Raw genomic sequence first — 15,276 nt, 5'->3', positions numbered from 1 at the left:
GTGCTGCTGCTGATTCATGGGTGAGCCAAGCAACAGAAAACAAGAACGAACCAGTCTGATTGGAGGAGCAGCCTGAGGCCTGAAGCCATCACAGTAAGTCTTTTGGCCTGCCTGGGCGAGTAAGAGGCTATCTGCTTTATTCACCTATTTCTGGCATCTGCAGTATGTCCCAAAAGGAAAGGAACATGATTTTAGTCTGATGAGGTGGCTTCTTAATACCTTCACATTGAGGAGCAAGAGTGAAGCAAAGAATTCATGAGATCCATGCAATTTGGCAAATTGGATCCAATATTGGCTTCAGATGTCGAGGCTGATGGTTGAAGGTTGTTTTTGTGACTGAAAACCCGTGTCCATTGGCACACTGGAGAATTTGGTGCTGGGTTCCTTTTCTTTGCACTAGATAGCAATGTGGCTTATGTGATCAGTAGGTTTGCAAATGGCATAATTTTTGTTGAAGAAAGTAGTGAGGAGGAATTGCATAGAATGATAAGTGGGCTGGACATATTGGGAGAAATTTAGCAAATGGCAATTCATCCTGAGAAGTGAAGTAAAGCAATTAGGAGGACTGGCAAGGCAAGAAAATATATTATGTGTAGTAGGACCTTTTGGAAGTAGATTTTAGTGTGCATTTTTGCAGATGCTTGAAGGCAACAGGGCAGGTGGATATGTGATGAGGAAGGATTGCTTGCCTTTTTTAGTCAAGACATTGAATACAAGACCATGGAGATTATATTGGACCTGTGGAGACATTGTTAGGTCTTAGCTGAGGTGCTGAACTGCGAAGGTCATTGCAATAGGAAGAATGTGATTATTCCAGAGAGGTATCTTGAAGATTGACCAGGAAGTTGCTTGGTCAGAAGCATTTCAGCAGTGAAGACCAAGTCGACAAGCTGAGGTTGTCCTTCAGAGTAGAGATCCTGAGAAGCGGACATGATTGAGAGGTGTAAGAAAAAGGAAACTGCCCTCCTTAGAGGGATCAGTTAATGTGGATTTCATGTAATAGAGGCTATTCAGAATGGGTTTGAGAAAAATGACTTCTACCTAGAGGATGCTGGGTATCTTGAACTCCATCTCTGAAAAATGGTAGAAGCAGGAACCATCACCAGATTTAAGTATTCAGCCAAACATTTGTAATGCCATAGTGTACAAGGCTATAAGGCAAGTGCAAAAAAATAATTCGAGAAGCAATCTGTTTGACTTGGGTGGACACGAAGGGCCTCTTTCCATCCTATAAAGTATTAAGACACTCGTACAAATGCCATTCAAAGTCTACAGTATGACAATGCTGAAATGTATTGAGATTAGCAAGAATTATGTTTAAAAGCTGTGTCGTATGAGATTTAGGAAGTTAGGACTTTAAATCCACTTTTGTTGAAGTATTCAAGATGTTGAATGAATAATGTGGACAGAATATCTGAACTGGATAGGGAAAGTGGTCTTTTGCCTGAAACATTGATTTTCCTGCTCCTTGGATGCTGCCTGACCTGCTGTACTTTTTCTAGCACCACTCTAATCTCAACTCTGATCTCTAGCATCTGCAGTCCTCACTTTCGCCAAAGTGAGAGATCGGTTATGTTCATCAACTGTTTGATCACGGGTGGGCTTTGAATTTATGCAGAAGTTTGAACATGTCAAAAACAAATGGCAGTGCTGGTCTTACAGTAAGTATAATTCAGGAAGCCTGACTGGAAAGGAACATGATTGATTGTTAAACACCAATAGTTATGTATGTCGGCTAGTTCCAAACCTGGATCGGAGTTAGGCAGACCCACCTAACAGTGGGTCTGTTTTTTAATTTGCCAAACTGTTCAGATGTTATTGCATGCACTTGAGACTTGAATCTCGGCTTCTTAGACCTGGGGAAGGGGCGCGACTGCTGCGCCACAAGGGGGCCTTAAAAGCCATTGCTGGGGTTTGAGCTCAGGATCTCCTGTTTATTAATCAGATGTTTTCACCCACTTAGCCATGGGGTCACACCTGGGTCACAAGTTCCAGTTGGGCAGGCCATTGCCTGTTACCAAGGGAACTTGTATTCAGTGAGCTCCAGAGGGAGATTAATTTGTGATTTCCCCATGGGCCTTAAAGGGAGTATCACAGTAAAAGAATAAGAGAAGGTGGTGAGAGTTTGCCTCCAATAGGTTGCAGCTCTTTGCAGCTGTGCTTATGTTGATTCTTATAACCTGGGCATGGCTATCATATTACAAGTCATGTTTACAAATTGTGTTCTTCAGGCGCAAACATGTGACTTAATTTTAAGCTATTTGTTCACAGTAGAACATTTCGAGTGATTGGAAATGAGCTGAGGTGTGAAATCTTCATATGCTGCAGTTGCATCCTATGAACAATGGATGATATCATCATGTCTTTTAAAGGCATACTGGCTATGAGCCACAACACCCAAAGTCTGCAAATCTTGAGTCTGGATCTCATGGGTAACTGAGCCTGCAATTGTTTTTGATTTCTTTGGTTATATTGAAAACTATTTTCCCCATACGTCTAGGGGTTTTTAAATTTTTGCCCCTCAGGAGATTGCACAGCAATGACTTGGAGAGAACACTGGATGTATTGAGTATTGATTATGGCAGAACAGTGGAGCGACACCGCTCATGATGCCTTTGCTTAAAAGTGATAAGTATTTGTGACCAGATGGAATATTGATCAAAACTTGGAAGCTATTAAATTCTCACTGACACATGTTTGAAAAGTTGTTTTGGCCCCTGAAGCATTGAGTTACAGTTTGCCAGAGTTGCACCTGAAATAAAGGATCTTTATTTGTCTTAGCTGTTGATGTGATTTAAGAATAGTTGGAATCATTACAAATGACAGGCTGACAGCATAGCTTTTCTGGTATGGAAATCCAGAGATAGCAAGTGTACAATTGAGGGAGAGCTGAGTAATAAAACTGTATCCAGAAAACACTTCAAATTTGACTCAGGAAAGTAGGATGTCCTCTTGTAGATAGTGGAAATGCATGATCTATTGAGGAATCTGAAAAGGAAACGAGGAATTGGCCTGTAAGCATGTCGACAATGGCTGAGTCTTGGCACTGAGTCTGAAGATTGTGTTTAAGCCACATTCCCAGAGACCTTTGCATGTAATCTCTAGGTCGATACTCCAGAGTATATTGCGATAGTGTTGTCTTTAAGTCGAGCTGTTGAGTCAAGTCTGTTCTCCAGCTGAATGTGAAAGATCCATTGCTATTTATTCCTCCGTTAATGTGGTGGTAGATTAATTGGTCATTATTTTGTTTCTGGGATCTTGCTGTGTAGAGATCAGCTGTTATTTGGCACAGTAGTAACCTTTTTAAGAGCACTCAATTGGCTGTATAATGTTTTGGTTTTCGGGGGTTGTGGAATTACATAAATGTAATGAAGTAATGTGAATAAGAGTCTACAGTAATTGGGCCTCAATATCTGGTGTTTTTGTTAAGAAAATAGCTAGAGAACAGCTGTCATGTCTGATTGGCCCATTGCTTTTCCTGTGTCATGTATTGTTGCAATTTCATTTGTTTTCTCACTGTCAGGTAAATATAAGGCTGATTTAAGATCTGCTTGTCCAATCAATTTTTGTTTTCTATGTATACTACTAAACTTGGCATAATCTACAGCAGGAATGCACACTAATGACAACCTGCTAGTGCATTTTGCAATCTTGGGAAGTAAAATTAATGCAGTCATGAGAGTCTGTGAAGCAGTATGATGTGTGCCTAATTGACTTAAGATTGTATGATTTTAAGCTATTTGTCGTGTAGCCCATAGTCTGTATTGGTATTAATCAGGCAAATTTATTTCATTGTAACCTAGTTATTTAATAATTGAATGCAGTGTTTGAGGAAAACAAGCAGGCCATTCAGTTACTCTTCATGTGATAAGGTGCTTATTGACTTTACCTCTGACCGCATGCACACTTTTTAAAGTTATGTATCATTCTAGGCTTTTCCTGTCAGCAGATATTTCTCCATCTACAAAGAAATCTTGAACTCCATTAGGTCACGATCTTTTATTCGCCTATATTTGAAGGAACTTGCATCTTGCTGATGCAACATCTCCCCTCAATTCAGCACTGAGGGGCTCTGAACCATTCTGATTCTGTGCTGTACCTTCTCCGTGGTCATTTTTTTGGAATATACAATGCCAAGAAACAAAAACCAGCCCACTCGGCCACGGTTGGGATGTAAACCTCTGTTTGTAAGCTAAGCAAAGCAAAATTCAGCTCGTGTTCTGGATCTAAAACATCATTAGCGATGTTATCACCTGGAGCGCTAACTTTTATTTCCTGTCTTGTATTGCCTGTTTATCTGTCAATGGTTGCTCCAGTGATGATGGTGACGACAGTGGTTCGAGGCAATGTGATTTTTAAATATAAATTTCTGGCATTTCAGCCAACAGCTAAGAAGGAGCAATGATCTTTTCAAGTTATAAAAGAAGTAGCAGCAGGACTTTTCCAAGTTCTCTCTGCAGTGTAGTATGGCTCCAGCAGATAAAGCAAGGAGGCAACAAGAACATCCACTGTGGACCACTTAATCTTGGATATCAGGAATATTGCTAAGGGAGTCTTAAAAATGTACTTTGAAAATTACAGTAATCACCATGTTACATTTGTTGAAGGACAATTGTTTGACAACATTGGTTGGAGCATAAAGGAAGATCTAATGGTCGTTTGTCAGAAAGGCGCAACAATAATCATGGGAGATATTAATCTACCTATAGATGGGAAAAGTCAGATGGACAATGAAAGCCAACATAATCTAAAAATGTTTTCAGGTCAGTTTCATGCAACAGTAGGTTCTGGTGCTGACCATGGAGGCTGTGCTAGACCACGTGTGCAATGGGAGGGATTTGTGATCTCCTGAAGGCCTCCCTAGTTAGCAATGACCACAAGATTGTTTGAATGATGCATTTAATTAGAGGAAGTGGAAGATTTCAGTGTATTGGTTAAAATTTTAATAAGGGCATGAAAGCAGAGATGGCTGAAGAAAATCAGCAAATGAGCTTCAAGGATAAGTTGGTAGAGATATAGTGGCTGACATTTGAGGGGATATTTTGCAATGCATATATTGAGTATAAGAAAAATTTCTAGCGATGAAACCGCTATATGTAGTTAACTGTCAAGAGTCAGGTTTGAAGAAAAAGCATATAATTGCACAAAGGCAGGTCAGAAGGTTTTATGTCTGTCTTAATAGTGATGGTAGTAAAGGTGACAGTGGTGTCATGAGGTTACAGTTGGTATTTAAATGCAGTTTCAATGGTTGACAATGATTTGTGACTCCAATTTTGAACTCTTAGATCTGTTCAAAGTCTTTCCATTTAGGCATCATGATGCATTCACAAACTATGGAGCATACCCTCACTATGGATTGATCTGCATCTCCTGGGCTGTGCATGTTCTGTGGTCACTCCTGCCAATATTGTCACCAGAAAATCCATCTGTACCAGGTAGATTGATGAGAATGAAGTTTTCTTTGCTGATTTAGTATGTGGAAACTGAAATGAGTAATTCTTACACAGGACTTGGCTCTAGTGGCCACTGTGATTTAATTTATCCTGATGCTATTCAGGATAACTAAAACCCTAGTTTCTAGGGTATGATACAGGGAAGTACCTCAGTAAACATAGCCCTGCAAAACTGAGACTTTCAGAATAGGAAGGTGCAAGGGTGTAGAAGAAAAACAAACAGCAATGTAAGTTGTGTTTATTATAAGCCCTTAAAGTGGCTAACATGACAATGAGGCAAGTGGAAAAGTGATATGCTGTTTCTTGTGCATTTTTCTCTCCTGTGTGCTGAATTTTCTTCTGATATTCTCTGCTTTGGATATCTCAGGATTTGATTCCAATTTTACAGGTTTCTGGCTGCCTTTTCCAAGATTGGTAGCCTACTGCATTGTTTGTCTCATTTGATCCCTTACCTGCCTTATTGAAATCTGTTTGCTTTTGTCTTCATTTAAACATGCTCAGCGTCACTTCTCGCTCTCGCTCGCCATTTAATGTCAATGCTGGATGAATGCATAGGTAAACACTAGAACGTGCATTAGTATCTAATCATTAGCAATGCATTGTTAATGTCATTTGCCCCCTACTCGCCTCTGGTAGGAGCTTATAAATGCCTAACACGGGCCATGCTTTGATCAAGCTCTCTCTCCAAGTTTCGACCCTTCCTGCTCTGAAATCCCCTTCTGTTGTACTCTGAGCATTCTGAAAGATTGGTTTTTTTGTCATTCTCCTAAGTGAGAGAGAGCTGTGCATCATGTTAATATTACTGAATCATTTGTTAATTCACTAAAGTGTTTTTAAAAAAATATTTAACCTATTTTCCTTATCAACTTTTCAGAGATGTTATTACACACCACCTGGAGCAGGTGTGAATTGAACCTGGATCTCTGTCCAGAGGTAGGGATACTACCACTGGGCCTCAAGAGGACCAAAGCTAAATTTAGGAAGTGGATGATTTTTTTTCATCTGTTGATAAGCAGCTTGAAATGAGCAGATATTGTGTTGAGTGTGTTTCTTATGTTTTTCAGTTAAAAGCAAGCCTTAACATAGGACTTTAATGTGTTTTTAGTAATGGGAGAAGTTTAGTTTAATTGTGCTATATCGTAATCTTTTTTGCATACAGAAAAAGATGGTTTTGCAGATATGTTGAAATTATCTGCATGTTTGACCTGGGGCAATTGAGAATTTCACCAATACGTGTCTGCTGTTGATCTATGATGCTGCCTGAACTGCTGTGCTCTTCCAGCACCACTAATCCAGTATTTGATTTTCAGCATCTGCAGTCATTGTTTTTACCCTATCATTTCATGTCAACCCATCCTAACTACCATCACTACCAAAAAAACCTGTAGCTGAACTATACTTGATACTGTTCTTGGTCCCAAAATAAGGTGCAACATCCTTACTGATGCAACTTGAAGGTCATCACAAATTCGACTAAATGTTTTCATAAGGAAAGGATTTCTTTTGTGATATATTTAAAACTGAGGCAAATATTTTGAGAATTATTGATGTTGAGTTCATATAGCATGTGCTTATTCTGACTCATCTCTTCCTGATCTAATTTGCAGGTGAAATGAGTATTGTTTGTTGAATGTCACCACGTCCCCAGTTTGAATCTTGGATTTGGCTTCTGCAAAGGTGTTTTGTGTTGGCGTAGGGCCACTGCGTGGCAGTACTCTTACTAAATTAGGAGTTCGCAAGGAATTCTCATCTCCTGTGGAGGAGGCAGCAGCTGCTGTACATATCAAACTTGATTTCACACAATCAAAATGGTGTTGTCACAGAGACAAAGAGATGAACTGTAAGTACTTAATGAAGTATATTAAAGTGTGCTTAAGCAAATTATGCATTAACTTTGTGCCTTTGTGTCTGTTACCTATTAAATGTGAGTTGTTTTTTAAAATTGCTTTCCATTCTTCAGCTTCTAACTTCAATTATTCTAATTCTAAAATATATGAAGTGTAGCGTAAATGTTCTAGAACTTGTTCATTAAGTTTAGGTATCTTTACAAGATACAGTTGATATTAAAGCCTAATAAATGACGAATTTGGCAGCTTTAAATGCACCAGGACGCATGCATATATTTGTAATTTATTCCTCATGAAATGTAAGAAATTCCAGCCTTGGGCAACTGCCTGTGTGGAGTTTGCACATTCTCCCTGTGTCTGTACGGGTTTCCTTGAGGTGCTCCTCTTACAATCCAAAGATGTGCAAGCTAGGTGGATTGGCCATGCTTAGCTGCCTGTAGTGTTCAGGGATGTGTAGGTTAGTTACATTAGTGAGGGCTAAATGTTAGAGTTATAGAGGAGAGGAATGTTTCTGAGTGGGTTACTCTTCGGTGGGTCAGTGTGGACTGTGGGGCTAATGGCCTGTTTGCACACTGCAGGGACTCTGATAAAATTACTCTTCTGTTTTTTGGTGAGACTTGTATTTGCCTTGCACAAAGTTTTTATGTTTGATATTTGGATTCATAATTGCACTATTGTTTAATTTTGAGTGGAGGAATTGTGGTCATATGTGCATAAAGTAATTTGAATTCAGATGGAATAGATTATGGACCTTTTTGGCTATATATCAGTTAATCATCAAACATAATATGGTCATAATGTACATGACTAAATATTTAAGATGTTGTTCAGCACATTTGAATGTTCAAATTAATTCCTGTGTTTTCTTAGTTCAGTGTTGACTTTAGAATGAAGACCACATTCACAGCAGATTTTAAAACATAATCTTAAATTTAAAACAAAACTTCACAAATTTATCATGAGCCCACCAGGTTTACAAGAAGCATGGAGTCCAGGAATAGAGCAGCCTTTCTACAGAGATTTGCTGAAACCACATCTGGAATGCTGGGTGCAGTTTATGAAAGAAAATAGTTGCATTGGATGCAGTAGTGATGGTCCAAGAGATTGGTCTCAGGGTTGAGAGAATTATCCTGTGTATTGTGGTTTTGTAGATTGGGGTTACATTCTGTGGAACATAGAAAAATGAGAATTGATATAATTGAAACATGCTTACATCTGAAGGAGCTTGACAGGATTAATGCATCTATCTGCTGGCTAGAGAATCCAGAATACGCACATGGTCAAATAATTAGGACCAAAATGAAGAATGTGTTTACTCGGAGTTGTGAACCGTTTCGAATTCTGTACCCCAGAGGAATTTGGATGCTCCATCATTGAAAATACCCAACACAACAAAGATTTTGTTTTGCTCTTTGAGGAATATGGTGAGCGTTAAGGAAGTCAGTAGAGTCGCAAGATCAACCGTAATCCCATTGAATGGTCAATCAAGGTTGACTGGCAGTAGGTACCTGGCTTATATTTCTTATATTTGTGTGAAAATGTTAAATTGCATTTACAGTTTAGTTTGCCAGAAATTAACAACTGTACATTTGAATTGCTAGTGATGTGGATTATAAGGTTAAACAAGAAATGTATTATTATGTTTCAGCCGTTAGTTATTTTATGGTTTGAGGCTATCGTTTTTGTTTCATGGAAACAAAGAGCCTCTGAATCTGTTAAGTGCAAATCATGCACATACTGATTGTAAAGCGGAAGACTGAAAAATTGTGATCTGTAGGAGAAAGCGTCTGATTTTCTCATGTCCCCTCATAATTTATCCTTAATAATCAGATTGTTCAGTGATTTGTAGGTCAACATTACAATAGTAGTTCTCACTACAGATGCTGTCAGACCTCCTGAGTTTATCCAGCAATTGGTGCTGTTTCAAATTTTTGGCATCCTCAGTTCTTTGTTTTATATTGAACAGCAGATTTAAGTGATTTTTTTTGGTATTTCTGAGTATTAACTTTTTCAACAAGCCCTTTGTTGTATATCTTCAAAATTAAGAAGCTACTTTTTATCTTTAAACATACTTCAGATTCTAATATCAATATAATAGCAAATGGATCTGACTAAAATGATTTTTGAAATTAATTCTTGAAGTTAATATCTGTAGAAATATAGACATAGAAACATCGGAGCAGGAGGAAGCCATTCGGCCCTTCAAGCCTGCTCTGTCATTGATCGCGATCATGACTGATCATTCAACTCAGTAGCCTTTTCCTGCTTCCTTCCCATAACCTTTGACCCTGTTCATCCCAAGTGTATATCTAGCCGCTTCTTGAATACATTAAATATTTTGTTGTCAACTATTTCCTGTGGTAATGAATTCCACAGGCTTACCACTATTTGGGTGAATACATGTCTCCTCATCTTGATCCTAAATGATCCACCCCAAATTCTCAGACTGTGTCCCCTGGTTCTGGACGCACATTCTTCCTGCATTTACTCTATCTGCTCCTGTTAGAATTTTGGAAGTCTCCTGAGATATTAGCTTTGTAGTATGAAGTTTCTTAAAATAAGAAAATTATGTATGATTTTGAAGTTAGTAGTTCCCAACAAAACTTATAAAAGAGAAAATTGAGGGTTTTTTGAGTTTTCTCCTTGCTGTTGCTTTCTTGAATATGCTGATGGCTGATCATTGTCATTGAATAGCTGCCTTTCTCTCAAGACTTTGTCTGCATGCTAGGTAATAACTTCAGTGTAGATGGCAGAAGTCTGCTTGTTTTGGGAAAGGGAAGCTTGTTTCTGATACTACTTCCTAAGTGACTCTTAAAATATCCATCTTGTCACACTCAGAGGACACAGGATAAACAACATCGGTGAGATGAGAAATTTCTTCACCCAGGGTGGTGAGTTTGTGGAATTCACTAGCATTGAAATCAGTCAAGGCCAAAATATGCGTGATTTCAGGAAGGAGTTGGATATGGGACTTGAGACTAAAAGGATTAAATAATAAGGGAAAGAAGTTGGGACAGGCTTTTTAAAAATTCATGCATGGAATGAGGGCATTGCTTATTGCCGATACCTGATTGCCCAGAGGGCAGTTAGAGTCAACCACATGACTGTGGTTCTGGAGTCACATGTGGACCAGACAGGTCAAGGATGGCTGTTTGCTTTCCTAAAAGACGAGTGAACCAGAGGGGCTTTTCTGACAATTGGCAACAGATTCATGGTCACCATTGTGCTCTTAACTCCAGACGTTTTTAGTGAATTCCAATTCCACCATCTGTTGTGGCGGGATTCAAACGTGGGTCTTCGGACATTGTCTAGTCGTCGGATTAACGGTCTAGCCTTAATACAGTGTTGCCTCCCAGTTGAGTTGGATGACTGGCTATGGTCATGAATGATGGAGCAGAATCAAATGGTCTAGTCCTATTTTCTGTGTTTCTTTGAATTGGAGTCAAACATTCTGGCCAACCTTTTTCTCCTGTTTTCATAGGGGTATAGGTCAGATCTATGAAATTTATTACTGTCTGGCTAAGATCAGCCCATCTTAAATCCATCATTTGTAACAAGCTGTCTTTGCTAATAGCTATCTTGAACTTCAGAGTTCGCTGAGCAATCATAAAATCATGACTTCAGGTGAATCTTGGAATTGTACATAAAATCCATGACGGTGAACAACTTCTTTAGTCTGTTTAAGGTTGGTGTAAAGTTGTCACATACACGTTTTAGTCATTAATGCTTTTCATAGTATGATGATACGTCTGTTGCGAAAGATAGATGCAAGAGTCTTCCATGGAATTCCTACTCTTGGAAATTGTGTCCCTGAGTTCACAACGCAATTGTACGTGTAATGAATCACTGGCAAAATGACTGGGTAGTGCAACTGCCAATTTGTGTTGTAAACAGTTTATTTTGTTCAAAAAGAACAGCGGTTTGGCAGTTAGATTAAAAAGGTAGAATCAAAACCTTAGTAAACTTGGCTTGCTCATTATCAGTGAGGTTGAATTAATACCTTGTAGTTAGTGCAACACAAATCCATTCATCTGTCTTAGCCTAATGTGCTATCAATAACATGGTTGCAAATCATTGGCCGGCTTTACTTAATGTCTTTTTATTTAAGCTTCTAATTGTTTAATTACTGTGGTCTCAATCACCATAACTAATTTTCTTCCATTATACCCAGTTAATTGTGAAACCCATTTCTTTGAGGCATATTATCAGAGTTCATGATTACTTAACAACATTTCTTTGCCCCATTGATTTTTTCACATTGGAAGTGTTCCTTCTGCTCAGACAGTGCAGGTTTTTTAAAATGTTACTGCTGTTGATTCCTCTATCCTTTTTAGAATAGAATTCTGTCTCTAACTTTTCCATGTCATGAGCTTTTCCATATTTGAATCCTTCGTCTGGTTGCTCCTTGAGTGCATGACTATGGCAAACACAATCACTGAAGCTTTCCTTTTGTGATTCCGATCTTATCCCTGTTAAGTTGTGTAGCTCTGCAATAATCTTTTATGGTTTCTACCAGCAAATCCATAAAAATGGGTTCTCTTCCCACTGCATGGCTAACTTGTGTAACCCAAGGCCCTGTTGTAAATTCCTTGCTTTTCTTCTTTTGGACCTGGTCATTAGTTCACCATGATGTGTTTCTGCCTCTTTATTGCTGCCCATTTCACACAATGCCATGATTATTCCTTGCTGTCAAACAGCCTGTTCAGTCTCCAATCATTTTCCTCGAATTGAATGTTGGGACTGCAAGGGTACTATTTTTGTCCTTGTATAAACTTGGTTTTCTGCTATCAATTCAGACTTCCTCCCAAGCTGTTCACACAGCTACATAAACTCAGTATCCTGCTGGGCAAGTTGGTGAGCTTCAGGTTTCATATCTGAGCTCCTGTCAAAACCACTGAATTCACCTTCACCACATCTGTTGTCTGAGTCAGTCCCTCCTTCCACTGCGGTCAGAATTTAGCTATGTTACATTCCTTTCAAGGATTACTTTCCCAAATGCTGTATTCCACATTCTCAACTCTAGCCTCCTAGTTTTTCCTCCGTGCCAGAATTTTAAAATGAAAGCCCTAGAAAAGTTCTGGTCTGACAGCAGCAGTGAAAACCAAAACATAAGTCAACAATTCAGGCCAAGTTTTCAAAAACTGAAATGCTGATCATCATTTCGAAGTTGATTTGCAATTTCAATGACCTTTGTCTTCTACACCAAGATCTTCATTTTTCCAACTCTGATTTGTTCTGTTGCTCCTTTCTTGAATTTCACTTTTTGACAAAACATCCAGCTGTCTTGGTCCAGCCTTCTGAAATTACTGCCCATCAATTCTTCTTTCTTTACCTTGTGATCTGACAAAACTGACTTGAGGTCACCTTTCCTGATGTACCAGTTTGATTTTTTTCCTCCTTTGAGCACTTCTCTATATTTTAAGTTGCAGTATAAATGTATACTTGTGTACAGGAATACATTTTACTTTTATGCTTTCCAACATGGCTAGAAAAATAATGAAGCTTTAAACTTATTGAAAGGAGAAATCAACATAATTGTTTTTGATGTTTAAGCAGTATGAAGTTGTTGTAAATAGCATTATCAAATTCAACTTTGAGAGTTATGTAAAAGTATAGATCCTGTTTTGAAACTAAAATATCAGTTCGACCTGGATCTTGACCAGCGACCAACAATATGAACTTGTGATCTGCTGCAATCAGGTGCATTATCTCTTGATGTGTTCTACACATGGTTTCTACATGTCACTTGTTTGGGAGGAAGAGTTAGTGGTAGTCTTTGATAGGGATCAGAAACCATCCTTCTCGACAAGTTTATGGAACACTATGAAATGCTGCTGAATCATGGAACCCCGACAGCGTGGAAGCAGGCCACTCTGCCTTGTGAGTCCACACTGATCCTCCAAAGAGCATCTCACCCCTCTGCCCCATAACCCTACATTTCCCATGGCTAACCCATCTAACCTGGGCATCCCTGGGTGATGTAGCATGGCCACTCCATCTAGTCTGCACATCTTTTCATAGAAAATCCGTGTGGACAGTGGGGGAATGTGCATACTCCACACAGACAGTTGCCCAAAGATAAAATTGAATCTGCATTCCTGGTGCTGTGAGGCAGCAGTGCCAAGCCACTCTGCAACCCAATTTGGTTGAAATCAGCTAACATAATGCCCTGAACAGCGAACCTGAAACCAGCCATGTTATGTATGATATCGCAGCTGTGACCGCTATTGAGAATACTTTGTCTTTCTTGCAGCATCACATTCAAAATGTAGTGTGCTGTCTGTTTTGAGGAGTTGTTTCAGGAGCTGAAAAATAGTGATGATGGTTGGGATCCCAGGACGGGTTTACAGCTGACATTTTGGGGTTGCCACCTCTGAGACGACAATCTCCCTGGAGATAAAAATCAGCTGTGTAGTTTTCTTCTCCCGCCAAGTTATCACTGTGGGGTTGGGACAGTTTTAAGTTTCAAAATGGGATGGCTGTGGGGGAAAATGCTTGGGAGCTTGCTGTCTGCCAAGGTTTGGGTATGTTGGATCATTACACAATAAACCTCTGCAGTTGATGCCTGCTATTTGACCCTAAAAGCTCTCCATCATTTGCTTCCACTTGTATTGTGTCATCTGTTTCAAGGCAGTCGTCTTGTTGTTCAAACCCTTATTTGTGCTTCCATGACATTGGATTGGACAAACTAAATTTCCATTTCCAATTGGTCTATGAAGTAACTGTCAATAAAATACCTGTTTCAGAATCTGCTGTCTCTCCAACCTACGCTAAATTGTACTTATCCCATGCATTCTGGCCAGTATTGAATCCTGACCACCTAGCTCAATTTATAATTCTCATCCTGGTGTTCAAATCTTTGCTTGGCCTCATCCCTCCAAAAACTCTGCATTTCTCTCTCTCCAACTCTGGACTTGCCCTTTCATCTACTACTGTATTGTTAGCTGTATTGGTCCAATTTCTAGAGTTCTTTTTAGTCTATCTCTCTCTTCTCCATTAAAACCACCTCTTGCACCATAGTTTTGGCACCTGTCTTAATCTATTTTGTTTTGGACCAATGTTGACATTTTGTCTTTAAAAGTATCTCTTTTCATTTATAAACAACCTCACTGGCACTGAAAAATGAACCTTCCAGCTGAGCAAGCAAACCAACATCCAGAACCTCAACCTGAGCTCTAAGTCTTCTCAAAACTGGCTATTAAGCACTTGAGGATATCCTACAAAATATCATATAAATACCAGTTTGTCTTCTGTGAAACATAATTTTAATGAGTCGAACACTTAAAGATGGAATATAAATTGAAGTGTTGCTTCAGTTGTGGTCTCGTAGAAAGTATATCTCGAATTAACTTTGATAATTTGTGCAACTAGTAAATGACCTATTTAAACTGCTGAAAAAGTACTAGATGGACTTCCATGGTTTTTGCAGTAGTATTGTTAGATAATTTTATTAATAGTGCTTAAGCCATGAACGATGTAGAATCACAAATCATTCCATCGAACAAGTGTTCCAAAGATATCACGTTCTTCGTTCTCCAGTTACTACTTTTCTTTTTCACCAATGTCTCTCTGCATATAACCCCCTTGAATTAAGTAAAGGACAATGTGGAATACTTTGGAGAAATGAGTAAATTGAGTAGTTTGAACCAGCTAAATCTGATTTCACTAGTTTAGCAATTCACCTGGGATTTTATTGAAATCCAGCATTCCATTAAGCTACTGCTGAGTTGACACTTGTGTAATATAAGATGATGAAATTCTTGTTTTTCAACATTCAAATTGGATATTGCAAACTAAGATTTTTGAAATATAAAAGATTTTATTTGGTTGCTGCATTTTGGGAAAGTAAATCTTAGCGTGACTTAGATACTTAATGGTAAGATCCTAGGGATTGTTGCTGAACAGAGACACCTTGGAGTGCAGGGTCATAGCTCCTTGAAGGGAGAGTCGCAGGTAAATAAAATAGTGAAGAAGGC

The 15,276-nt window shown here is 38.9% G+C and overlaps 1 protein-coding gene across 3 annotated transcripts in view; it reads left to right on the top strand.

The window, feature by feature from the left end:
- The window catches only part of LOC140491537 (lissencephaly-1 homolog), an 86,133-nt gene that overhangs the window by 11,469 nt on the left and 59,388 nt on the right, over nt 1-15,276 (top strand). Inside the window, exons 2-3 of one of the 3 annotated variants that reach the window (XM_072589860.1) lie at nt 6,328-6,386; nt 7,061-7,293. The exons of 1 other annotated variant lie outside the window; for it this stretch is intronic. In XM_072589860.1, coding sequence (XP_072445961.1) covers nt 7,262-7,293 — 32 coding nt within the window. In that variant the 5' untranslated portion in view covers nt 6,328-6,386; nt 7,061-7,261. The remainder of the gene's footprint in view (nt 1-6,327; nt 6,387-7,060; nt 7,294-15,276) is intronic. One more of the 3 variants, XM_072589859.1, reaches the window with a different exon arrangement.

The sequence above is a fragment of the Chiloscyllium punctatum genome, chromosome 19 (assembly GCF_047496795.1).
Source record: "Chiloscyllium punctatum isolate Juve2018m chromosome 19, sChiPun1.3, whole genome shotgun sequence".
In the NCBI taxonomy this organism is placed as follows: domain Eukaryota; kingdom Metazoa; phylum Chordata; class Chondrichthyes; order Orectolobiformes; family Hemiscylliidae; genus Chiloscyllium; species Chiloscyllium punctatum.
The sequence above is the reverse complement of the archived record's forward strand: the minus strand, read 5'-3'. Positions and strand labels throughout refer to the sequence as shown.